Source organism: Panicum hallii, chromosome 2 (assembly GCF_002211085.1).
Source record: "Panicum hallii strain FIL2 chromosome 2, PHallii_v3.1, whole genome shotgun sequence".
Taxonomy (NCBI): Eukaryota; Viridiplantae; Streptophyta; class Magnoliopsida; order Poales; family Poaceae; genus Panicum; species Panicum hallii.
In genome coordinates, this window is record NC_038043.1 from 49,047,313 (window position 1) to 49,073,509 (window position 26,197).

The following is a 26,197-nucleotide window of genomic DNA, read 5'->3' on the forward strand; positions in this document are numbered from 1 at the left end:
CTGGTTAACGTCGCGGCAGCAGAGGGCCGCTCCCTCAGCGCCACGCCACGGCGCCAAGCTCGACTCGCCTGCTCCGGGCTCCCTCGGCGCGATCTGCGCGCCGGCGCGCGCTCCACGGACGACGCATTCTCCATCTCCACCTCCCACCGACCGGCGACGCGCAAATCGTCCCCGCGCCGCCGCCGTCCCTGGCGGCGGGCAAGAACGAAGGCGCGACACGGACGCCGATGTGGGCGCACAAAGGTACGTGGCCGACTGAGTGCTAGGTACGAGAATACGGGCAGGGAGCAGGACGGGAACAGCGTTGCGCGGCTAATCGCCGGCTCCGCGGCTGGCAGGTCGTGCTCCGGGCGCGCTAGCCCAGCGGCCCGCGGCGAGGAGTGGCGCGCGGAGGTGGACGGGGTGGTCGTGATTTCATTTACCGTCCACCCCACACGGGAATTTCTCTTTTCTCTTTCTCGATCTGTAGATCGTATCTGAACTTGAAATTTTGCGTGACACCTTGTCACCGCGTTCCTCGTCTCCATGAATTTTCGTAGGATATTTGCGCACCGGTGCCGCCGTCAAATGGGGATTTCCCGGTGGACGGGGGTGGTCGTTATTTCATTTACTGACCACCCCTGCGGAAACTTCTCTTTTCTGCTTCTTCCTGTATGCATGACATCTGAGTCTGAAATTTTGTATGGTTATTGGGGACAATAGGCCCCATCTCTGTGAATTTTTATGGGATTTTTTAGCTCTTGTGCCGCCGGGAAAATAGGATCTCTCATGTGGCCGGCCTGTTCACCGGTCCTGCAGGGCACCCGATGAGCAGCGGCCGTGGACTGCAGACACGGACGTGTTCAGGACTTCAGGCCATGGATTACACGTGAGATCCGAGACCGCGGCGAAGGAGCTAGGCGCTGCGGGCTACGGCTGCACTTGGTGGAGGATCTTCAGTCCTTGTCCGTCGCAGTGCTCCCGCTCGGCTCGTCAACGATAGGGCCCTATAGGCCTTCGGCCGGTTGTACTGGCTACAGGGAGCGTCCGGTCGTCGGTGAGGAGCTAGGCATGGAGGTCTGGGAGGAGAAGGCGCCGGGTGTTGACGCCACGGAAGAGGGAGGGGAGCGCGCCGTACGCGGACGGTGAAGTCGCGACGCCGCGCTCGTCGAGCCTGTACAGCGCGGCTTCGGGAAGGCGAAGTGAGTGCTCTTGCCGGCGGGACATGGAGGCGTGAATCCTGGATCGTCGGGAGCACCAAGTCAGACTCGCGGTCACCGGAGCCGGGGATGGCATGGCCATGGCGAAGTCGTGCCGGCCGGCGATGGGTCAGACCTCCTCACCTCCTTCAACGAGTCCGGTGAATTCCTCGATCTGCACCGTAGACTGTCCATCCAACGGCGGCAGGTATCGGTGAGATGGACTCTGGTCAACAGATTTAACGCTCTTTGCAAAAAACGCCCTGAAATGGATCGCGGTCAATAATCGCGATCCAATTTTTTTCGTTTAACCTACTAAAATGGATTCAATTTTTTCATAAACCCCCTGAAATGGATCGCGATCAATAGTCGTTATCCAATATTTTTCACTTAACCCCCTAAAATGGATTCAATGTTTTGCAGAAACCCCCAGCTCTGTTCGTCTACCTCGCATCATGAGTTCAAGACGGACCTCAATGGGGGATGGAGGCGGCCAGCGGCGACGCTTTCGCCCACGACGGTGCCCGCGTACGGCACCCTGAATCGTGGTTTCCCCATCCACACCCGCTCCTGGTGGTCTCCGCCTCCCCATACTTCCGTACTGGCACCGCGCCCGCGCGCGCACGCCACAAACTGAACCTAGCGAATGTGCCGTCCTTCCGCGCCGCCGGCGAGGATGTGGACGTGCTGGATAGGGTGCAACTGGCGCGGGTGCGGGGACCAACAGATGCGAATAGATTCTGATGAAGGCACAGCCACCACACGTCTCCGTCGTAATGTACAGCTGAAAAAGGTTAGCATTGCTCTATTGTCTTGTCTGTCTACCGTCCCTGAAGAACAGTCATGGTGATGGAGTTCCTGGAGCTCTGAACATCATCTCCTTTTACCTTACAGTTCCTCTCTGCGAAATACGCCGGCTGATCCGGCGCCGGCAGAGACACGCTCCCGTTCTCCAGGATGGACACGACAGACGACATGAGCGGCCGGCCGTTCGGGTCGTCCTGAACGCAGAGGAGCCCGACGTGGATGCTGAGCAAGACTTCATCCAACGCGCAGCTCTCCACGATGGATGAGTCTACCAGGTCACTTGCATTCCCTTCCTTCCACAGCTTCCATGCCTGCAAAAAAATCAAACCAAATCATATTTTCTCAAAAACTGATAAATCATTGCCTGCACGGACTGCACTCCAAGTGGTCTTATACTATGTACTTACATAGGCTACAAGGCCTGGAGACCCCATTATGTCATCGGTAGAGCTTATCCTGACGCCGCTAACAATCTCCAGGACCAATATGCCAAAGCTGTAGACGTCAGACTTGACAGAGAAGACGCCCTCAATTCGATATTCAGGAGCTATGTAGCCACTATTAACACCATCAGAAATTCAGACTTCAGAGTCGTCAGGCACAAACCATGTCTAATCATATGCAAAATTCAGTGTTGAAAGACAAAATCGAAGTATTACTCACTATGTTCCGACAACTCTCTTAGTGTTTGCCTTCTGCTGGTTTTCGCCAAATATCTTGGCCATACCGAAATCTGCTATTTTGGGTCTCATCTCTGCATCCAACAAGACATTACTCGCTTTGAGGTCCCTGTGTATCACTGTCAGTCTTGAATCTTGATGGAGATACAGAAGACCTCTAGCCACGCCCTTGATGATCCCAAATCTTGTCGGCCAATCCAGCAGAGATTTCCTTTCGTTGTCTGCATTGAACAACAATACCATACGGGGATAATGATTACTTTTTAGAGTTAGGATCATGTTACTTCAATGTGACATTTTAGCAGATTCAGTTATGAACTTATGATGAATGGAACATACCGAAAAGGATAGCATCTAGGCCTTTATTGGCCAAGTACTCATATATCAGCAACCTCTCAGCTCCCTCGGTGCAGCAACCGAGAAGCCGAACTAAGTTCCGGTGCTGCAGTTTGGAAATCAAAATAGCTTCATTCTTGAATTCCTCTATCCCTTGTTCAGAATCCTTGCTGAGCCTCTTGACAGCGACTTCGCGACCACCTAATAATGTCCCCTTCAGAATTATAGAACAATAACTGAGTGTTGACTCTTGAGTACTATAATCCAATTCATGGGTTCAGATGGAAAAAGGATATTGCTGCAGAACATGATAGTACCTTGTAAACTTTTCCAAAACCTCCACGCCCGATCATACATGCTCTCGAGAAGTTATTAGTTGCCACAGCAATATCACTGAACTGTATGGAAGGGAATTCAAGATCTTCAGTAGGGTTTCCTTCTCCAAGTTCACTTGATGTGCGCACACTGCCAGGCACCAGCTTCTTCTCACTTTCACTGCTTATTCTCTTACCTGCAAAATTGATGTTAAACAGCATCTATTTTGTGATAACATGTACTTCCTCTGTTTCACAATTGTTGTTGTTTTAACTTCTACTATTCTCAAAATACTTGCTGTTCTACAACTCCATTGTCAACTTTGACCCATGTTTTCCAATCCTACCCGTACTTACTAAATGCGCATTTCAGAGTTTGTACTTTCGAAAACATAAATGCACAATTGAGAAGATTAATTAATGATAGGATGGTCCTTTAATTATTGTGTCTAAGGCTCAAACAACAGTATTGTGAAACGGAGAAAGTATACAGATAAACTACAAAAGGAATATAAGTGTACCTTTGGCTCTGCACTTACAAAACCACAAAAGGACAATGCATGTGACAATCAAAACACTTGCCAACACTGGAAGTAAAATTTTCACAGTTTTTGTCCCTGTCCTTTTGCCTGCACAAATACAGGCGAATGCCATGAGCAATTGCAAGTAGATGCTTTTGCTGCCGGTTTAAAATGGAGACAGTGATACGAGCTCACCGTACATATATGTGAGTACAGTGTGCCCATGTCAATGCCAGCCTTATAATCGGAAAAAGAAAAAAAATAGAAAATAAAATCAAACCTGTGAATCCGGCAGGAACCCGGAGGTTAAGCGTCTCGGCGGTCACGCCCCAGATCGCGCCGATCATCTGCGCGTCGACCAGCTCCCCTGTCCACACCAGGCACCGCGCAATGTCACCCTTGGCGCTGCTGCTGCGCAGGCTCGCGTACGCGTACGCCACGCAGGAGCAGTTCCGGCGGCACGCCGCGGCGCAGTCGTCGACGGAGATCATGTTCCCGAGGAGCACGAACTTGTCCGGCACCTTCATGTTGGACATCGCCAAGAACGCATCCCCCTCGCCGCTGCCGTCGCGGCACGGCGCCAGCGCCTGACTTCGGCGGCAGCCCCGCGAGAACACGCCGCGGCTCCACTCCCCTTGGCTCGCCGGCTCGAAGCCATCGAGGCACTTGCACGTCGCCACGGCCTGCGAGTGGTCGCAGTAGCCGTAGGCGCCGCAGCTGCCGTAGGGGCTACACGCGCGGGACGGCCAGGACTCGAGCGTCGCCCACGCCGACGCGTTGCGGTTCCAGCTCAGAAGCTGGAACTTGCCGGCGTCGGTCACCACGTACCGCGTGGGCGGGGCGCCGTCGGCGACGGAGAAGCTCGAGTAGATCTCCTCCTCGCTGTCGACGACCGTGACGTAGATGACCGTGCCGGTGGCACCGTGGTACTTGCCGGCGGTCATGTACCCCGTCCAGACCGAAGTGCGCCAGTAGATACGCGTCCCGTTCCACAGCAGCAGCTGGAGGGACGTGTTCGGGTCCATGCCGTAGGAGAAGCTCCCCGGCGAGGGGTCGCCGGGACCCTTCCACGAGACGATGCGCCAGCCGTCGACCCCGTCGTGCGGGCGGTAGCGCCGCCCGACCTTCATGCCCGGGATGAACGTGTCCGTCGGGTGGTCGAAGCTCCGCCACAACGTCGCACCGTCCGGCGATAGGATGACGAGGTTACCGTCGTTCCGAAGCACCGCCGCCGTCGAACCAGGAGTACCTGAGCTGGTGGCGCCAGTGATGTTCGTCGTCCATACGACGCGGCCGCTGGCGTCGGACAAGATGAGGTTGGAGCCGCCGTTGGCCAGCGCAAGCGACGGCGCGGAGGAGGAGTTGCCGGAACGCCCGTCGACGATGACCGGCGCGTCCCGGTTGGCGACCCACACCACGGTTTGCACGGTCACGGTGGTGTTGCTGTACCATATGCCGAGGTACTGCCTGGCCGGCGTGGCGTCGGAGGGGGCGAAGAAGCCCAGCACGAAGGCGCCGCCGTCGGACACGATGGTGTCACCGGGCAGCAGCGACTCCCCGTGGGTCAGCTTGTCGCCGGCCGGCGAGCACAGGCGCGGCAGGAGGAGGAGGACGGCGGCCGTGATGCAGGTGCAGCGCGACCACTCCATGGTCGTTGCACGTCATTCAGTATGGCACCAAAGAAATAGGTCGGTATAGTTTATCGAAGCTGCAGACATCCTCCTTCTCGCCTCTCCAGTACGGTTGCACAAATGATACACTACTCCCGTGCCAAGACTTGGCCTGGAAGCTGATGGTGATAGAAAATTCTGGGTTCTCACTTGACTAGTTTCAGCGCTCCGAGTTTCAAAGAAGCTCGGAGCTTGACGCCTGGGCAGTTGGCCTCAGGAGGACGCTTGGCATTGGTGCGCCTACATGGACATGGTCGCCTAGTGGCAGGTGATGAGGTGATGAACCAAGAAACGAGTGGCACGCGGACCAGTCATCTCTGTATGTGTCACATCGAAATCGACACCACCAACTGCGTTGATTTCTGGGTGTAGCTGGGGACGATGCCGCGACAGAGTTGGAGCGTCGCAGGAGGGTGTGGAACCACGGTTTCTGGCGCGCGCTGCTTATTCAAACAGCGCGTGGAGTTCTGCTGTTCTTCGAAGCACGATCTTAACTGAAGATCACGAGGCATGGCCCGGAAAGAAAAATAAACAGGCTGAGTTCTGCTCCGTGGTGGCTCTGAAATATTCAACATTGCTAGAAACAAGGACCAGTCTTCTCTGCATGTGTCACGCACGATGAAATTAAATCTGAACCAACAACCACACTGAATCAGAGTTCTGTTTAGAACGAAGCTGGCATGACGCTGGAACGGGATACGAAGTCGTGTGGAAGCACGGTTCCTCGCGTGCCATTCTCAGATTCAACAATTGCTCACAGTTCGTGCTGCTCAATGAAATTTCTTCATTCATGAGTTACCCTTCTGACAACATTGTAATTTTCTTTGCCTTGTTATTATTTTGATTAATATGATACGAAAAACATAATTTCTTCACATCTAAGTTTTCTAACATAACCAAAAATGAAACTGAAAATTAGGAAACGGCTTAAACCTCAGACGGTGAGGGAGCTTTTGTTGAGAAATAGTTGGACAGTGTTTTGGTACATCAGAAACAGATTATCGTCCCTCTATAGTTGTGAGAGTAAGGGAATTCATGGAATTCTCAGTTCTGTCCCTTATTTGCTCTACATCACTAGTACTTGTCTGTCCATAGTGCCCAGGGTTGTTGGGTGTTGGCAGTCTGGTGCTTCCATTCTCTAGAGTGAACACAACAGAAGACATAAGTGGTCTATCATCTGGGTTTTCCTGAACGCACAAGAGGGCCATATGACTGCAAAGCAAAACTTCATCTAGTGAGCAAGTGCCCATAATATATGGGTCTGCCAAATCTCTTGCCTTCCCCTCCTTCCACATGTTCCAGGCCTGAAACAACCAAAACTATTATTTGGAATTGCGGTAATGCGAGAGCCTCTGCCCTCTAGACTCTGAATTTAGTTTATGACTTCAGGAAATGCATATACTCACATAGACTATTAGGTTAGGAAAACCCATGATGCCACCACTGGAGCTTCTCCTTATACCAGTAACAACCTCCAAGAGTAGGACACCAAAGCTATAGACATCGGACTTGATGGAGAAGACGCCTTCCATTGCATATTCCGGAGCCATATAACCACTGTTTAGTCAATTCACGTGCATATATTATTGCGTGAAAGTTGAATGTAGTTACACTTGTTTGAAAGAAAATATAAATAGTTACTTACTATGTTCCGACAACATGATGAGTGTTTGCATTTTCCTGGCTATCGTTGAATATCCTTGCCATGCCAAAGTCTGCTATCTTTGGTCTCATCTCTGCATCTAGCAAAACATTAGCAGCTTTGAGATCTCTATGAATTATGGTCAACCTCGAATCTTGGTGGAGATAAAGAAGCCCTCTTGCAACCCCTTTGATTATATTAAGTCGCATAGGCCAATCCAACAACATTTTCCTCGAATTATCTGCACGAAGATTCAAGGTAACATAATTTGGCTGTTAGGTGCTATTTGTAAGAACTTATAGCGTGTCACATACCAAAAAGGGTAGCATCTAAGCTTCCATTAGCCAGGTATTCATAAATCAGGATTTTCTCATCAGCCTCAACACTGCAACCAAGAAGTCGAACCAAATTTCTATGTTGCAATTTAGCAATCAGAATTACTTCATTCTTGAATTCCTTTGTTCCTTGCTCAGAATCTTTGCTTAACCTTTTGATAGCAACTTCTCGACCACCTAGCATCGCCTTCAAAAAAAGAATAAGGACAAAAGTTAGATTTGAGTTTATCACACAAGCAGCTCAATGTAAATGGAGCACATTATTAGAAATCGATAAAAAAACAATTTAATTTCATGACCCGAACTAGTAGGATGAAATCACTGTCGAATTAAGTAATTACCTTATAAACTTTACCAAAACCCCCCTGCCCAATCTTACATGCCTCTGAGAAATTGCATGTTGCATCCACGATATCCTCAAATCTAACAGAGAGGAACTCAAAGTCTTGGGCGTGGTTTCCTTCCCCAAGTTCATCAGATGCACTCATGTCATCCAAAGTTAGCTTCTTATGCTTTGCACCATAATTTACTCTACCTGCTTTCCAAATTCTATGACCAATTGCTCCTCCGAAGAAAGAAATATAGACTTGTAAGAATGCAACTATGTTGAGTTCTACTACCTTTGAACTTGAACCATGCTAGGGAAATGGCAGCGAGGATCAGAAGGCCACTTATTAAAACCGCAGGGAGCACACTCTTCAGTGCGTGGCTCCTCTTCATCCTCATCTTACCTGTGTGCTTTACAAGTCAGCTCATGTAGCACAACTGATGAACGATTAAGGCCTATTTGCTCCACCACACACCCCAAAAAAAAAGCATAAGACCTATTTGGAGTGCACGAATTTCACATGAAACATTTGAATTTCTGTCCAAATTGGTTTTCAAAGTTAATTTCCTCAACAGTCAAGATCAAGTCAGGTTGCACAAGTACCTTCATCCAAGCCTGCAATCCGTAGATACAGCGTGTCGCTGACATCCCCTACGCCTACCTTCACCGTGTCAATCAGCTCACCGGTCCACACCAAGCACCTCGTCAGATCCCCCTTCGTTCTGCTAGTGCTCAGATTGGCATAAGCATACGCCACGCACGAACAGTTTCTGGTGCACTCCGCTGCGCACTCATGGAGGGATCGGTTCTTGACGAGCACGAACTTGTCCGGCGACGAAATCCCAGGCAAGGCCAAGAAACCGTCGCTGCACAGCAGCGCCGCCTTTCGCCGGCACCCCTGGGAGAACCTACCGCTCCTCCAATCTTCTAAGCTCGTTGGCTCAAAACCGTCGAGGCACTTGCACGTCGAAGGAAGCTTTGTGAGGTCGCAGTAGCCGTTCAGGCCACAGTAGCCGTAGCTTGCGCACTCACCACTTGAGGCTTTTGTCCGACCCAAGAGTATCCACGCGGACGATCTCCTGTTCCAGGTTTGGAGCTGGTAGTCGCCGGAGTCTGTGAGCACGTACCTGGTATGCCCGGCGCCGTCCGAGAGGCTGAAAGTTATGTAGATTTCCTCCTCGTTGTTGACAACGGCGAGGTAGACGATGACGCTGGTGTTCGTCAGGTACTGGGCCGTCTGGGTGGAAACCATGTAGCCCGTCCATGGCCCGCTGCGCCAGATCGGACGGGTTCCGTTCCAGACGAAGAGCTGGAGGAACGTGTCTGGGTCCCCGCCCAAGGAGAAGGCTCCCGGCAATGGGTCGGCGGGGCCCTTCCACGAGACCAGGCGCTCGCCGGCGCGCGTATCGTACCTGATCCGGATCTTCATGCCGGGGAGGAACGTGTCGGCCGGGTGGTCGAAGCTCTGCCATAAGGTGGTGCCGTCCGGAGACCGGATGACAAGGTTGCCGGTGTTGAGAAGCACCGCGGCAGCGCTGCCGGCCGCCGGAGCCGGAGCTGCACCGGCGACGTTGGTCGTCCACTGGACGCGGCCGCCCGCGTCGGACAGGACGAGGTCAGAGGCGTTGGTCAGTGACAGCGCCGGCGACGGAGAGGTACTGCTGTTCGTGACGGGGGTTTCTCTGTTGGCGACCCACACGACGGTGAGCCGGGGGATGTCGTTGTACCATATGCCGAGGTACAGCTTGGCCGGAGTGGAGTTGGTGGGGGAGAAGAAGCCCAAGGCGAAGCTGCCACCGTCGGATACGATGGTGGCGCCAGGGGAGAGCGGCTTGCCGGGGACGAGCCGGTCAACGGCTGCACATGGTGGCGGCGGCAGCAGCAGGAGGTGGAGGACAATCGTGTACCTGACGATAGCTGGCCAAGCCATCAAGCTTGCACCGATCCTTGCAACGCTATCCTAGCTTAATTAGCTTGCTGGTCATGGAGGTTTTACTTGAGAAGAGAAGGTATTGCTGCCTTGATCCTTGATCTACTGGCAAACGATGTCAACGCAACTGCCTTGTGTTTTCTTATAAAAAAGAACAGCCAAAAATAATCACGGGAGCGTCATCTTATAGAAGTGATGGCGTTTTATTAGATGGTTCAAAGAAAGGGTGCGTTTCAGGAACCTCTACAGGCTCAGCAACGAAAGAACATAACGTATACAAGGTGTTATAGTACAAGAGCTTGGAAGGGGTATAGGTTGTTGTACTCAGCTGTGTCAAGGATTCAGACACGTACTATGGTTGACATTTCAGCTGTCCACGTCAGCTGTTGCGATAGTTAGGACGACATTGCCTTTGCTGCTAGACATACTAGTGACAGAAAGTGTAAGGAATGTATTGTGTCAGTTTGATGCTGTCCCTTTCTTTCTTTTGAAGGGGTATATGTTGTTGTACTCAGTACAAGAATACCAGTTTCCGTGTGGTTTCGTCCGTGGTTAGTTTCAGGCAAGACGTGAGATTACGCACGCACGATCATAGTGAAATCCAAGAGTAGCTGCTGCTCATCAGTTATTTCTTTCTTCCATGAATTACCCGTAATATTTAGAATCGTGGATTCTGAATCGAAAAAAACCACCATATGAGTGTTAAATAATATGATTATACCACCATATGAGTGTTAGTCTCCAAAGGTCAAAATAATATGATTATAACCATCATGATAGTAAAAAACATAAATCTATCTATTATATTAATAAATGAGTGTTAAAAGAAATCATCATATTCGGAATTTGCACTGTCTATTTAGAAATTTCCACATTAATCTAAAAAAAGAAGAATTTGCACCGTCGGATTTTATGAAGATCTAACAGTTAAGATTAACTCAAAGAGTCCAAAATCAAATACGATATATATATATATATAAATAATTTCGGAATTTAAAAATTAAGAAAATTAGGATTTGATCAAAAGTTCTTGCCGGATTGGTAAAGAGTTAAATTTAGAATTAAAAATCGGCGCTAGCAGCGGTAAAGGGGCGCGCTTCGCCATCATTGTCTCCGCTTCGCCATCATTGTCTCCATCACAACGAGGTGATCGCCCTCTTCTTCTGGTGCTTGATCCTCTACTTCAACGGCCAGATCACGCCCCTCTTCACGTCCAGCGAGGTCATGCTCGCCGCCGTGCACGACCTCTCCATGCTTCTCACCTTCACCATCCTCCTCAACAGCGTGCAACCCGTCCTCTCAAGCAAGCTGCCGACGAGCCTCACATGACATGACCTGACCTTTTCCATGTAGGCTGTGGATCTTCAATATTGCTGTTGCAAGGGTGATGTTCGTCGGTTTAGGATAGCAACGAACATAGGCACTTACTACCTGATCGGCACTTTCGGATCGGAGTCGAGGTAATGCTACAAATATTTCATAGCTAGATGATTAAACAACAACAGCTTGTCCATGGATCAGTAGCATCCATCACGATATCGAATTTTCCAAAGCACAGTAAATAAGGAAGTATGAAAAAAAACCACCACGTTTATCAAGAGAGGCTAGAAATTACCACGTTATTCTAAAAAAGAGAAGAATATACACTGCTGAATTTTATGAAGATCTAACAACCAAAATAAACTCAAAGAGTCCATATCAAATACGATTAATAGATACATATATATAATATCAGAATTAAAAAATTAGGAAAGCTAGGATTTGATCAAAAGTCCTCGCCGAATATAATTAGTAAATAGTTAAAATTTGAATTAAAATAAGAAAAAAACAGATCTGAGCAAAACCATGTCGAATGCAATTAATAAATAGTTAAATTCAGAATAAAATAAATAAGAAAACTAGCACTTGATAAAACAAAGAGTCCAAGTTGAATGCTGTTAGTAAATAGCTAAATTTGAAATAAAAAATAAAAAAATTAATAGTTAATCAAATAAAAAACTGATATTTGATTTCTATTAAGTTTGGGAACCAAATTATTACGTAAATAGCCCATGTAAAATAAAATTGTTTAAGCTACGTTTAGAAATATAGCTTGAAATTGCCACACTAACAATTTTTTTTAACTCTAATAGTTTAAATAATTTCAGAGGGTTTGTTGAAAAAATTAATATGTAGTTTAACTTGAAATTAAATAATATAAAATCTATAGTATTATATATTATATATGATTTGGTGCAAAATAGAATAATAAAAGATCCATGTAAATAATAAAATAAATCACTTACATGTAATGAAAAGTATAAATTTTGAAAAATAAAGGAACCTAGGTTCCTAAAATTTTCATGCTACTATCAGTACTGGTACACACTTTTATAAACAATTAATTATTAATAATGGTTAGGATGTTTGTTAGAATTCCCTCAACGGGTATAAATAAAACAACCTCGCACAAGAAACCTATGTAAAGCCTCAAAATGGCTTATACTATAGTGAAGGAGAAAAAAAAATAGCTTCACTGGTTTCGCCTCCCTCCATAAGTACTAATAAATTCTTGGAATTACCACGTTACCACTAAGAAGGTATTTTGCCAAACGTCAGGCTCGACCAAAAGAGTTGATTCACCGTTGAAGCCAAAGCTAAAACTATTTTAGAAGAACCAAAAATCCTACCAAATAGATACTTAGTTTGCGCGATGGTTTATCTTTGTCTCACATTATTATGAACTAAAAGATTGAGATAGTGTGCAATTTAGGGAGCGTGATGATAAAAACAATAAAAAATATTCGAGTAGTCATGGAGAACCACAACTTAATAACAGTAGCTTATAGGAATAGAAAGTAAAAAAGTTAACATGGATCAAATTCCGAAAGAGTAATGATGACCATGAAGAAAATAGTGGATTAACCACAAAGAAGTATAGTCATATAGCAGCATATAGAGAGCACATGCACAATCATTAAATTTGGACCTGAAAGTGATGAGTTGATAGATCGCCAATATTCAAAAAGGTGATGCTAGGCACTCGCCTAGACGCGCTTATGCGCTACGTGGAGGGGTGCCGCCTCGCCTAAGAGGTTAGGCGGTGGATAGGTGCGACCGGGAGGAGGCGGTGGCAGCAGGGATGGTGTGCGGCGGCGGCAGAGGAAGCGGAGGTTGGGGCGGGCGGGCTGGCGGCGGCGGAGGAGGAGGAGGAGGAGGCAGGGGCGGGCGGGCGGAGGAGGAAGAGGAAGCACGGCCGATGGGTGGGTGAGCGAGGAACTGAGGGAGCGGTTAGTGGATAAGAGAGGAGGCTGGGAGGTGGGTTGGGTTGTTTTAATGGGTTTTTTTCAAAGTTAAGCCCATCAGCTTCTTCTTTTTCTTTTTATTTTAGAGATACATGTATGTGTATAACAAGATATATATATATATATATATATATATGTATATATGTATATGTATGTATGTGCTAACGCCTTGAAACGCCTAGGCTCGCTTAGGCTCTAGGCGGTGGGTCACCACCTAGATACCGCCTAGCGCTTTTTTGAATATTGTAGATCGTCAAAAGTGCAATAATAAAGATTAGGAGCACAACAATGATAGTAAGATGGTACAGTCATGTCATAGCCGCGATATGACACTAGCTAGGTAACAAGGCCGAGTACCACCTAACATGGCTATAGAGGCACAATGATCACTAATGGCAACAACACAAAGTAGCGAGATGGTAATTTCTTGGAATGTAGCATTGTGATAAGTGTATGTTCAAGATCTAAAAAAATTAGGAGAGAAGGAACGATAGATGATGTAGTTACGTGTAACGCTGGTGTGATCTAGAACAAAGAAATATGAAAGCCAATGTTTGAAATCCATGCCTATTTATAGAAATCTGCATGAAGTGTTTGAAAAGAGAAAAAAACAAGGCACTGTCTGATATCAAGGAACATAGAAGAGAGGCGACAAGCACAAAGAATAACATTATACCTTACCAGCTACAACAGTAGAATGTAGACCCAGTTCTTAGAAAGTGTTGAAAAAATAGTGCATCAATCATAAGACATTATGGAGTATGCATGCATGAGCTTTAGGTACCGAAGATTGGAGAATAAAGAAAAGAAAGAAGATTATTTATTTCTACTTTATACGTTGAACTACTGATCTAGGTCTTCTCTAAAAGCGTGAGAACAATTCTGCATGCAAAGTGATGAAAACACTTGAGAAAAAAGGTGTATCGCCAGTTAAAAAATTTAAAAATTATATTCTTATCAAAAAAGTATTCCATATAATATAAACATGAGGCGTTAGAAGAAATATAAAAAACATGTTTGTATATAAGATATTACCTTTTCTCATGAATTCATATTATAAAAATACTACATAGTATTTTAGAGAAAGTACTTGATAAAATATGACAGATAAGAAATAACACAGATAATTCCTCAGTTTAGGTCATCTGGAAAAATAATTATGTTGACACCATTTGAAAATATTATTTGCATATTTTTAAGTAAAAGTAAAATTATATATGTAATGAAAAAACTAGCTACCCGCGCTATTTGCGCAAGTGACCTTGCTAGTTCTGTTGACTATATGTGTAAAATCTAGTCTGACAATCCAAAGGTAAGGTCATAAAATCTTATGATGGAATCGAGATTCTACCAACCATGACACAAATTTCTGTTGCAAGGTTGAGAAAGTGAGAATGAGAAGCCTTCGAGTAATTTATTTTATTTATTAGTTGATGAGTGAGAAGGTAAACAAATCATCTTTAATTTTTTGGAAGTTGGTGGGATCAAATATTTCTATTTTATAGGAAAGTTGATCTCCTTTTAATACTAAATGGCAAGACATCTCCTTTTAGTCAAAGTTTATTTATTTGAGTTTTTTCTTTATTATGTTAGGAAACAAATAGTATCATCATAGCTCACAGTGACTTCTCACAAAGAAAAAGATGAAACAGAAAAATTAGCAAGGAAATGAGCACACAACGATGATATTGTTTATAAGAAGAAGAAGAACAGTATGATGAAATAGAAAAATATTAGCAAGGAAATGAGAACACAGTGATTATCGTTCCAGAAATCATCTTCCCTTTATGTTTGTGAGAGTAAGAGAATTCACTGAATTGAAAAACTTTACCTCTTATTTTTAAAAGAAATTGGTGCTCGTATCACGGGTGAATTAGGCCTTTCTTAAAACTTTAATTAATATATGGCTCAACTAGTTTGCACGGAACATAAACTAGAATATACTATCTAGATATGCACTTATCTAGATATGCAACTAGGCTTCTTTTAGTGACAAAACCTCGTTCCAAAGTATTTTGCAACCTATAGCCAATTCTACCAGGTGGATAATACACCGTAAAGGCATACAAGATTGCAAGTATGAAATGCGGAAACTTAAAAAAGGATGAGGGGAAGCAAACTCTTGATACGCGGATTTATTCTGTGGTATCGATAGGCATAAAGCCATCCCTAGTCTACGTTATTGAAGCGCTCACTAATAGTATTGCTTCCTAGTCACCAAGTCTCTTCCGAGAATCTTCTTAACTCACCACTAAGGCTTAGCCACCGAGGCTCTCGCCAAGTACCCAGTCATCTCGATGTCGTCTCCACTAAGGGGCTTCTCCATGAAGAAGTGGGTCTCCATGTCCCACGCACAAAGACGTCGTCGCTGCTCCACACAAATTCGGACGGTCAAAAACTTGCCAGCGAGTCACCAAGACTCCAAGGGGCCGGCACACCGAGGTACAAGCTTGAGGTCCACTAAAGAACCAGCACAAGATCACAACACATTACTCTCACACTTTCTCTAGAGCTAGCCTAGCGCTACACATTCACAAAGCTTATGTTAAACCTAAGGATTTGATCAATATTCACTTGGGTGGCTTAGAGAACTTCTTTGGAGTCTTGTTGCTTCTCACGAACTCCAGTGGTCTCAAATGACACAGTGAGCCCATATACGAGCTAGAGATACTCTTCTTGCCGTTACATGCTTTTACCCAGAAAATCATAAAGCGTCGGTTAAACCGGTCACATACGTCGGTTTAACTGGTCACTCTGAAGTTGCATACTAGCCGTTAAGCTCTGACTGCCTGCTTTTGCTAACGTCATTGCACCAACGTCTTACACCGGTTCAACCGATGCTGAAAACTTTGCTTGAGAAACTTCTAGAACCAAAACATACGTACTGAGTAACCCTAGCACACTTGCACGGACGCCTTCTTTTGCACCATTAGTTTGGTACCTCTGTTATTTCTTCACTTGATTGCTATGCTATCTCCTCATTGCACCGACGCCTTTATACTTATAGCGTTGGTTCAACCGGTGGTACTAAGTTCTTCTGCACTTGATTGACATTGCACAGTCCAGTGCACCGCTCGGTTCAAATACGATGCCGTCGGTTTAACCGACGCATGTTTCATGCTAAACCTTGTTCAAGTCATCTCAACTATTATTTGGACCATTTTGACAGCGATTTAGACCATCTTGTATATGGATTGGACACTATCCATGGGACCTAGAAATTCTACAGAGCTTACAAACTCGTTAACAAACTCGTTAATCCTATTAACTGTATTCACACAATCACCAAAATCACAATCATAGTCTAATAGAATCATGTTCCTTACAATTTTGCTCCGTATCACTAGTCCCCTGTCCATAGTGCCCAAGTTTATTCGGTGTTGGCAGTGTAGTGCTTCCGGTCTCCAGAGTAAGGGTATTTTTGCACAAATCTTGATAAAACTAAAGGATTTTTATTTTTACCGTGCTTCTATGTTTGTAAGAGTAAGAGTGTTCACGGAATTGTAAGTATTATATCTTATTTGCTCGATCTCAGTGCTCCTTTGTGCAAAGTATGCAGGCTGGTTTGGCTTCGGAAGTGCGGTGCTTCTATTCTCCAGCGAGAGCACAACATATGACATATGTGGCCTATCATCTGGGTTTTCTTGAACACACAGGAGTGCTACTTGAATACAAAGCAAAATTTCATCTGGCAAACAAGTATCCATAATAGATGAATCTGCCAGATATCCTGTCTTCCCTTCCTTCCACATATTCCATGCCTGAAAAATAAAAACAAGAACAATCATTTTGATTGTGGTATCTCCAAAAGTTTCAAATCCTCTAACTTTGATCTTGAGTTATAACTTCACAGGTACTCACATAGATCATAAGATTTGGAAAACCCATTATATCATCAATTGAGCTTCTTCTTACACCAGTTACGATCTCCACGAGGAGCACACCAAAGCTGTATACATCAGACTTAATAGAGAAGATGCCTTCCATTGCATACTCAGGAGCCATATAGCCACTGTTCAACCATTCACTTGCACAAATTATCACAGGGAAGTCAAATGTAGTCAGATGCCAATCATGCCTTTATGAAATAAGCACTCACTATGTTCCAACAACACGACGTGTATTTGCCTTCGTCTGGTTGTCATTGAAGATCCTTGCCATGCCAAAATCTGCTATCTTGGGTCTCATCTCTCCATCCAGTAAAACATTAGCGGCTTTGAGATCTCTATGAATTATGGTCAGTCTCGAATCTTGGTGGAGATAGAGAAGTCCTCTCGCGACTCCTTTGATTATATTAAATCGTATCGGCCAATCTAACAACATTTTCCTTGAATTATCTGCATGATGGTTCGAATGAAAGCAATATGTTTATGAGATGTCATTTTGAGATATTTTTAAGAGCTTGTATTAAGTTGTTACTTGAATGTACCAAAAAGGGTGGCGTCTAAGCTTTTATTAGGCAAATACTCATAAATCAACGTCTTTTCATCACCCTGAACACTGCAACCAAAAAGTCGAACCAAATTTCTATGTTGCAATCTGGCAATTAGGACAACTTCATTCCTGAATTCCTTGGTTCCTTGCTCAGAGTCCTTGCTCATCCTTTTGATAGCAACTTCCTTACCATTTAACATGGCCTTCAGAAATGTAAAAAAGAAAAATGGCATACAAGCAACTCAAAAATAATTACTGGATTGAATCAAGCAGAAGCCTGTGCTGAGTGAAGAAATAACCTTATAAACTTTGCCAAAACCTCCCTGTCCAATCTTACATGCTTCCGAGAAATTGTCTGTCGCAGCCACAATATCCTCAAATCTGACAAAAGGGAATTCAAAATCTTGGGCGGTGTTTTCTTCCCCAAGTCCATCAGATGTATTAGTACCACCCAGAATTAACCCAAGCTTCTTGTGATCTTCCCTATTTCTTTTCCTAGCTGCTCCCAAAAATTTATCACCCATTCTGTTCCAGAGTACCTCATAGACATATAAAAAGAAGAAGCAGAGTTGGTACCTTGCAACTTGAAGCATGCAAGGATAATTCCCGCAAGTATCGCAATGCTACTTACTAACACAGTAGGCAGCACAATCTTCATTGCATTGGTCTTTGCTCTGCTTCTGCTACCTGTGCAAGGTCAGTGCAACGACTTATGCATACAAGCCTGAAAATTTTAGCGAAGAATTCAAAGTTTACTCGATAGAAAGACACAAGAGATGAAGTCGTTGGCACACCAGTATCATCCAAACCTGCAGACCGGAGGTACAGCGTCTCACCGCCAGCCATATCACCCATCTTCTCCGTGTCAATCAGCTCGCCGGCCCAAACCAAGCACCTCGTCACGCCCCCCTTCGTTCCTCTGCTGCTCAGGTCAGCATAAGCGTAGGCGACACACGAACAGTTCCTGGCGCACTCCGCCGTGCACTCGCCGGCGGTTCTGTTCTGGACGAGCACGAACTTGTCCGGCGACTTCATCCCCGGCAACGCCAAGAAGCCGTCGCCGCACCGCAGCGCCTCCTTCCGCCGGCACCCTCGCGAGAACCTGCCGCTGCTCCACTCGTCGGAGTTGGAAGGCTCGAAGCCGTCGAGGCACCTGCACGTCGGAGCAGCCATGGTGCTGTCGCAGTAGCCGTACGGGCCGCAGTGGCCGTAGCGGTTGCACTCCCAGGTCGGCCATTTGCCGAGAACCGCCCACGCCGACGAGCTGCCGTTCCAGCTCTGGAGCTGGTACTCGCCGGAGTAGGTCAGCACATACCTGGTGTGGGCGGCGCCGTCGGAGAGGCTGTAGGATATGTAGGTGTCCTCCTCGGTGTTGACGATGGCCACGTAGATGTAGGCGCTGGAGTTGGCCTGGTACTGGCCGTCCACCATGAAGCCCGTCCAGGGGGCGCTGCGCAGCATCGGGCGCGTCCCGTTCCATACGAACACCTGGAGGAACGTGACCAGGTCCGCGCCGTAGGCGAAGCTTCCCGGCGAGGGGTCGTCGGGGCCCTTCCACGACACGATCCGCTCGCCACGGCGCTCCCTGTTGTACTTGTACTTGATCCAGATCTTCATCCCGGGGAGGAACGTGTCGGTCGGGTGCTCGAAGCTCTGCCACAAGGTAGTGCCGTTCGGAGACCGGACGACGAGGTTGCCGGTGTCCAGAAGCACCGCGGCGAGGCCGGCGGCCGCCGTCGGCGATGGCGAGACACCGGTGACGTTCGTCGTCCAAAGAACCCGGCCGCTGGCATCGGACAAGGCGAGGTCGGAGCTGTTGGTCAGGGACAGCGCTGGCGGAGGGGAGGTGCTGTTTGTGATGGGGGTCTCTCTGTTGGCGACCCACACGACGGTGAGCCTTGGAACGTCGTTGTACCATATGCCGAGGTACAGTTTGGCCGGAGTGGAGTTGGTCAGGGAGAAGAAGCCCAGGGCGAAGCTGCCGCTGTCGGACACGATGGTGGCACTAGGGAACAGCGGTTTGCCGGGGACGAGGCGGTCGTCGGATGCACACGGCTTCACCAACAGGAGGAGGAGAACAGCGGCATACCTGATTGCCGACCAATCCATCAGATCAAGGTCTTCTCCTTTCAGAACGGCGAGGCGATTTCTGAAAAGGATGTGTAATAATAGTTCGTAAGACTGAAGATTTTGCTTCAGCATTGATGTCTAAGTGTTTTTGTTTTTCCTCTTTAGCCTGACAGCAATCATGACCAATGCATCCGGGAAGCTTTGAATGGGCTCGACTACGGAAGCAGTAGGTAAAATAATGCAAAAATTTGAAAGTTTAGGCCAGATTTAATTTACCAATTCAACCTCATCTTGTGTTTGACATTTGAGCAGTCCACGCGGACTGTGCGGTGGTTAGTATGAGATTATCATTTATCGATGCTGCCATTGACAGAAAAGCCAAGAAGCACATATACTAATGCATATGATGCGTACAGAAACTAGAAATGATTGATTGTTCGACTTTTGACGACTGAAGTGGTTGGTACACCATATGAATATGATCAATAACAATCAGTTTCCTATGTTTTTTATTTCTCACATGTCTCAGGTTTAGTACTTTTCTGACCACAAAGATAAGCTCATCTAGGTTTGTTCTGAGTTTCACTGTTAAACTTTAACTAGCAATATCTATAAAAATATATTGTTTTAAAGTAAAGGGTTATATACATTATGTAAGTATTTTTTATAAAAAAATATATTAGTATTTTTCATAATGAATCTAGTAATATCAATCTTATCTTGTCAACCTATATATAATTTCGTTACAGAACAGAAGAGCTGTGAAAAATGGAGCTGCAAAAATAATTTACCTTGCTAACCATTAATTTTGCATCAATATTACTCCATTAGTGTTCCTTCAAAGAAAGGTTACCATATCTGGAAACCAAAAAAAAAATATCTACATGCCCTCTAGAACTGAAAGAGTCAAACTGTTCTTTGAGATTTGAGTATTGTCTCTTCTCTGTTCTACTTTACTATTAGTATGCGCAAAATATACAGGTTTACTCGAGGCGGTAAGTGGAGTGCCTCCATTCTCCAAAATGAACACAACAGATGACATCAATGGCCTGTCGTGTTGTCCTGCACACACAGGAGTCCTGTGTGGATGCAAAGCAAAGCTTCATCTATTATGCAGCTATCTGCAATGCTTGAGTCTACCAAAATCCTTTGCCTGCCCTTCCTTCCATAGATTCCAAGCCTGAATAAATCAGACTAATAACTGAGGTTGCGGAACATATGAAGCATTGAGGTCTACTCCTTTCAAATTCAGAAACCGCTTATACTCACATAGACTATTAGGCTTTCAGATTCCATTATCTGGTCACTGGAGCTTATCTTCACACCACTTACAATCTCCAAAGTCAGAACACCAAAGCTGTACGCATCGGACTTCACAGAAAATATGCCTCTGAGGGCATATTCAGGCGTCATGTAGCCACTGTTAGTATTGTACCAGGAAGAGTTATTTTTCTTTGATTTATTAGGTTTGCCTGTATGGTAATTTCAGGGAAAAAAATATTACTATGTTCCGACAACTCTCTTTGTGTTTGCATTTTGTTGGTTATCACTAACCATCCTTGCCATACCAAAGTCTGAGATCTTGGGTCTCAGTTCTTCATCCAGCAAAACATTGCTTGCTTTCAGATCTGTATATTATCTTCAGTCTTGAATCTTGGTGAAGGAGAAGGTCCTCGGGTGCTCATGGCGGCGGCAGCAGGAGGAGAAGGAGAAGGACAGTGGCGTACCTGAGAGCTGGCCAACCCATCGGTGAGCCGAATTCTGAGAAGAATGCACCAACACAAGCTGTTGGGCAGGGATCGATCGACTAGCCAGTCCAGGGCATCTTCTTTAAACTTTTATTGTTACGAGTTGCTGACATGAGACTTGATCTACAAGCAGCTATGAGCCGATCACAGATCGTTTAAACTTTGACGCGGTTGATCTCAGATTGAAATGAACAAAATAAGGTAGTTTCAGACTCATACTGGTTGACATTATTCCAGGTGTGTCCATCAGTTCATGGTCAGACCACGAGGTAGTTAGGATGCCATTGTCGCCTCTGTCAGCCACACTAGTGATAGAAACTATAAGGAATGAGGTGATCTAAACGATTGGCCACGCCGTCAGTTCTAATTACTGCGTGCGTTCTGCACAGCGTTCCTCCCCCAGCACCTGGGAAAAATAACTTACCTTACAAACCATCTATTTTTCATTTTTAGTTTCTGAGTATTCATTCAAAGAACTAGCCTATCAACCCGTGCTCCCGCACGGGCTAAATAAAATTAATATAAAAATAAAACTTATAGCTAATAATTATAATTATCTATCTCACGCCCTCTTTTATCTATTAAGTATTCTAACACATACTCTAAAATATATATTTATCATTATCTAGTTGCAATAGATTTTATTTTGCATCACACCTCTATATGTGTTTAATATTATTTAATTGAACCATTTATTTGTAAATTGGTATTCTTATCTCTTCCATTGTACATGAATACATGGTGACATATATCGTGGGTAATATTATTATATAAACAATAACATAAATAATATATTAATAATGATAGATATAGTAATTTAGAATTTTTTATTGGTGCACTTTAATATTTTGTTATAATTATATAATTTAGGTTCAGATTTAGGGATTACTTTAACTTTTAATAATGACATAATTGGGTAATTTATATGCAAATTTAGAGGGTTATTTGCATTATTTTTGTAAGGGCATAGGTAGGTAATTTACACATAGATTAGGGGGTTACTTTAAATTTTTTTAATAATAGCAGAGGTTGGTAATCTAGATACATATTTAGGGGGTTACTTTAGTCTATTCTTATAATAGCAGAGATGGTAATTTATTAGAAAAGATAACAGATCCAATGACTATTAAGATTAGAGTTATCGGGTTGATGGCCCGGATGTTTCTGATTTTTGTGAGAATTTCTAGAATTTCTCTATTTTTTGTAGAGTGTTCACTTAGGATTCTCGGTGGCTTCACGTAGAGGCTTAAAAAAGAACCTTTAATTATTCAATTAGTAATAGTAAGATGGTTATCACATCTTGAAACAAAAAAAAGGGCCTATCTGCCCTCTAGAACTAAAAGTCACACTGTTCTTTGAGTTTTGAGTATTGCCTCTTCTCTGCTCTACTTTACTATTAGTATGCGCAAAATACATAGGTCTATTCGGGGCGGGAAGTGAGGTGCTTCCATTCTCCAAGATGAACACGACAGATGACATCAGTGGCCTGTCGTTGGGGTTGTCCTGCACACACTGGAGCCCTATGTGGATGCAAAGCAAAGCTTCATCTGGTATGCAACTCTCTGCAATACTCGAGTCTACCAAATCTTTTGCATGCCCTTCCTTCCATAAGTTCCATGCCTGGATAAATAAAATTAATAAACTGAGGTTGTGGAACTTATAAAACATTGAAGTCTACTCCTTTCAAAGTCATAAAAAACTTATACTCACATAGACTATAAGATTTTCATATTCCATTATGCGATCAGTGGAGCTTATCTTCACACCACTCACAACCTCCAAAGTCAGCACACCAAAGCTGTACGCATCAGACTTGTCAGAAAAATATGCCTCTCAGGGCATATTCAGGAGCCATGTATCCACTGTTGGTATTGTACCAGGAAGTGTTATTTTTCTTTGATTTATCAGGTTTACCTTTGTAGGAATTACACGGGGGAAAATATTACTCACTATGTCCCAGCAACTCGCTTTGTGTTTCCACTTTGTTGGTTATCACTGAACATTCTTGCTATACCGAAGTCTGCGATCTTGGGTTTCATCTCTTCATCCAGCAACACATTGCTTGCTTTCAGATCTCCGTGTATTATCTTCAGTCTTGAATCTTGATGGAGGTATAGAAGCCCTTTAGCAACCCCTTTGATGATGTTGAACCGTGTTGGCCAATCTAGCTCTATTTTTCTTGTACTGCCTACAAATAAAGGGCAAAGGCGGCATTTCCCATGAGCAATGACCAACTTGTTGTGTTAAATCTTGGAACTGTAATGTTCTATGAGGAAATCATACTGAACAGTAGAGCATCTAAGCTTTTGTTAGGCATGTACTCAAAGATCAGTAACTTTTCGTCGCCCTCTATGCAGCAACTGATAAATCGAACCAAATTCCTGTGCTGCAGTTTGGCGATCAGAATAACTTCATTTCTGAATTCCGCTATTCCTTGCTCGGAGTCCCTACTGAGCCTTTTGATGGCAACTTCTCGACCATCTAACTTTGCCTTGAAACAGAAATGGTAAATGGATTAGCTAGGCTCGAGTAATCAGGCACGAGAGATGTGTGGATGAGTTAAACTTTGCCAAAACCTCCTTGTCCTATCATGAATGATTCGTGGAAATTATTTGTCACAGCTGCGATATCTTGGAAGCTTGCAACTGGAAATTCAAAGCCTCCAGTATCGTAGGATTTGCTTCTCCAGAGTGCTCCAGCATATTCAGCTTTCCAAGGACTATATCGTATTGTGTTTTCCCCTTTTTGTTTTTTACCTGCTTCCAAAATGTCAAGAACGTTTCTTCTCATGTGAGGATAATGAGAGAATTCAGCAGTGCAAAAACCAATTTCCCTCTGATGAGTACATGTAGAAGTGTAGTGAAGTGAAGTAGTGCCGGTACCTTTGAACTTGAACCATGCAAGGGAAGCGCCTGCGAGTATCAGAATGCCGCTTAACAAAACTGCAGGAAGCACAATCTTTACAGCGCTGCTGGTCTTTGGCCTAGTTCCTGTGCAAAGTCATTTCAGGGAAGTGAGTGAGGTGCACGAATATATCACAAGACAAACAACGGATCAAAGTTTATTTGATGTAGATAGAGGAGATGAGATCAATAGCACACCAGCATCCAAGCCTGCGATCCGGAGGTACAGCGTGTCACTGCCAGTGCCAGCCACATCAGTCACCTTCTCTGTGTCAATCAGCTCCCCGGCCCACACCAAGCACCTCGTCCCGTCCTTCGTGCCGCTGCCGCTGCTGCTCAAGTTGGCATAGGCGTAGGCCACGCACGAGCAGTTCTTGGTGCACTCCATGGCACATTCCTCCGAGGTCCGGTTCCCCACGAGCACGAACTTGTCCGGCGGTTTTATCCCCGGCAAGGCGACGAAACCGTCGTCGCCGCACCGCAGAGCCTCCTTTCGCCGGCACCCATGAGCGAACCTGCCGCTGCTCCAGTCCTCCGGGATCGCCGGCTCGAAACCATCGAGGCACTTGCACGTCGGGACGGTCGCCGTGCCGTCGCAGTAACCATACGGACCACAGTGGCCGTAGAGGTCGCACTCGTCGGCGGGCCAATTGCCGACGATGGCCCACTCCGACGGTTCCCAGCTCTGGAGCTGGTACTCGCCGGAGTATGTCAACACGAACCTGGTGGGCGCGGCGCCGTCGGAGAGTCTGTAGGTAATGTACATCTCTTCCTCGGTGTCGACGACCGCCATGTAGATGACGACGCCTGCGTTCACCCGGAGCTGGCCGCTGATGGTCAGGTAGCCCGTCCACGGGGCGGTGCGAGCCACCTGACGCGTCCCGTTCCAGATGAAGGCCTGCAGGAACGTGTCTGGGTCCATGCCGTAGGTGAAGCTCCCCGGCGAGGGGTCGTCGGGGCCTCTCCAGGACACCAGGCGCTCGCCGTCGCGGGACCTGTACCTGACCCGGATCCTCATGCATGCCGGGGAGGAACGTGTCGGCCGGGTGCTCGAAGCTCTGCCACAAGGCGGTGCCGTTTGGGGACCGGATGACGAGGTTGCCGGTGTTCAGGAGCACTGCGGCGAGGCCGGTGGCTGCCGGCGAGGAGCTCGAGTCACCGGTGGCGACGTTGGTCGTCCAGAGGACACGGCCCTCGGCGTCCGACAGGACGAGGTTGGAGGTGTCGGTCAGGGACAGCGTTGGTGCAGAGGTCGTGCCGTTTGTGGCCGGGGCTTCCCGGTTGGCGACCCACACGGCGGTGAGCCTGGGGATGTCGGTGTACCATACGCCAAGATACAGCTTGGCCGGAGCGGAGCTGGTTGGGGAGAAGAAGCCCAAGGCGAAGCCGCCGCCGTCGGAAACTATGGTGGTGCCCGGAAGGAGCGGCTTGCCGAGGACTAGCCGGTCGTCGGATGCACCCTGCGGCAGCAGGACAAGGAGGACGGTGGCATAGGTGATAGCTGAGCGATCCATCGATGAGTCGAATTCTGAAAGTATCTGCTGATAACCTTGTAGTAGCTTGTTGGGCAGGGATCAGCTGCACGACTGATGATCTTACTTGATGAGGAGTTGCTTGTGCCTTGGAATGGAAGCAACCTGTACTCTTGACGAACAGGGAGATGAAACCCCGTTTGATTTTATTTATACGAAATTAACCAATATATAATCACGGAAGTCTAAGTTACAGAGATGGAGACAGGTAATGGCAATCATATGTTGCTTCAGTCCAAAGGAGAGGGGTATGTCAGCATCGAAGAAGCTTTTTTTTTCTTTCAGATATAGGCCCCGTTGAATCTAAGTACTAAACTTTATCACTGTAGCACTAGTTTATCCAAACAGAAGTGTTAATGGATAGGCTAAACTTTAGATGAAACTAAAAGATTTTAATAAAAACTAAAAGACTTTAATAAAGGTACGAGTACCAGTAGGTGCTAAAGTTTAGCACTCAACTTTAACCCAGGCTGTAGTTTTTTATT

At 46.0% G+C, this 26,197-nt stretch overlaps 1 protein-coding gene and 1 pseudogene across 1 annotated transcript; both read right to left on the reverse strand.

The window, feature by feature from the left end:
• Nucleotides 1-1,442: 1,442 nt before the first annotated feature.
• On the reverse strand, nucleotides 1,443-10,455 carry LOC112881188. The gene is made up of 14 exons (XM_025945876.1): nucleotides 8,415-10,455; nucleotides 8,104-8,214; nucleotides 7,825-8,021; nucleotides 7,463-7,670; nucleotides 7,152-7,389; nucleotides 6,913-7,063; nucleotides 6,511-6,810; nucleotides 4,117-5,488; nucleotides 3,837-3,944; nucleotides 3,319-3,512; nucleotides 3,005-3,215; nucleotides 2,649-2,886; nucleotides 2,393-2,543; nucleotides 1,443-2,296 (listed from the first exon to the last, which is right to left on the reverse strand). The coding sequence occupies exons 1-14, from the start codon at nucleotides 9,739-9,741 to the stop codon at nucleotides 2,000-2,002; spliced, it is 5,103 nt and encodes a 1,700-aa protein (XP_025801661.1). The 5' UTR covers nucleotides 9,742-10,455; the 3' UTR covers nucleotides 1,443-1,999.
• A 6,028-nt stretch (nucleotides 10,456-16,483) lies between these two features.
• Nucleotides 16,484-25,717, reverse strand: LOC112881189 (annotated as a pseudogene).
• Between the last annotated feature and the right edge of the window lie 480 nt (nucleotides 25,718-26,197).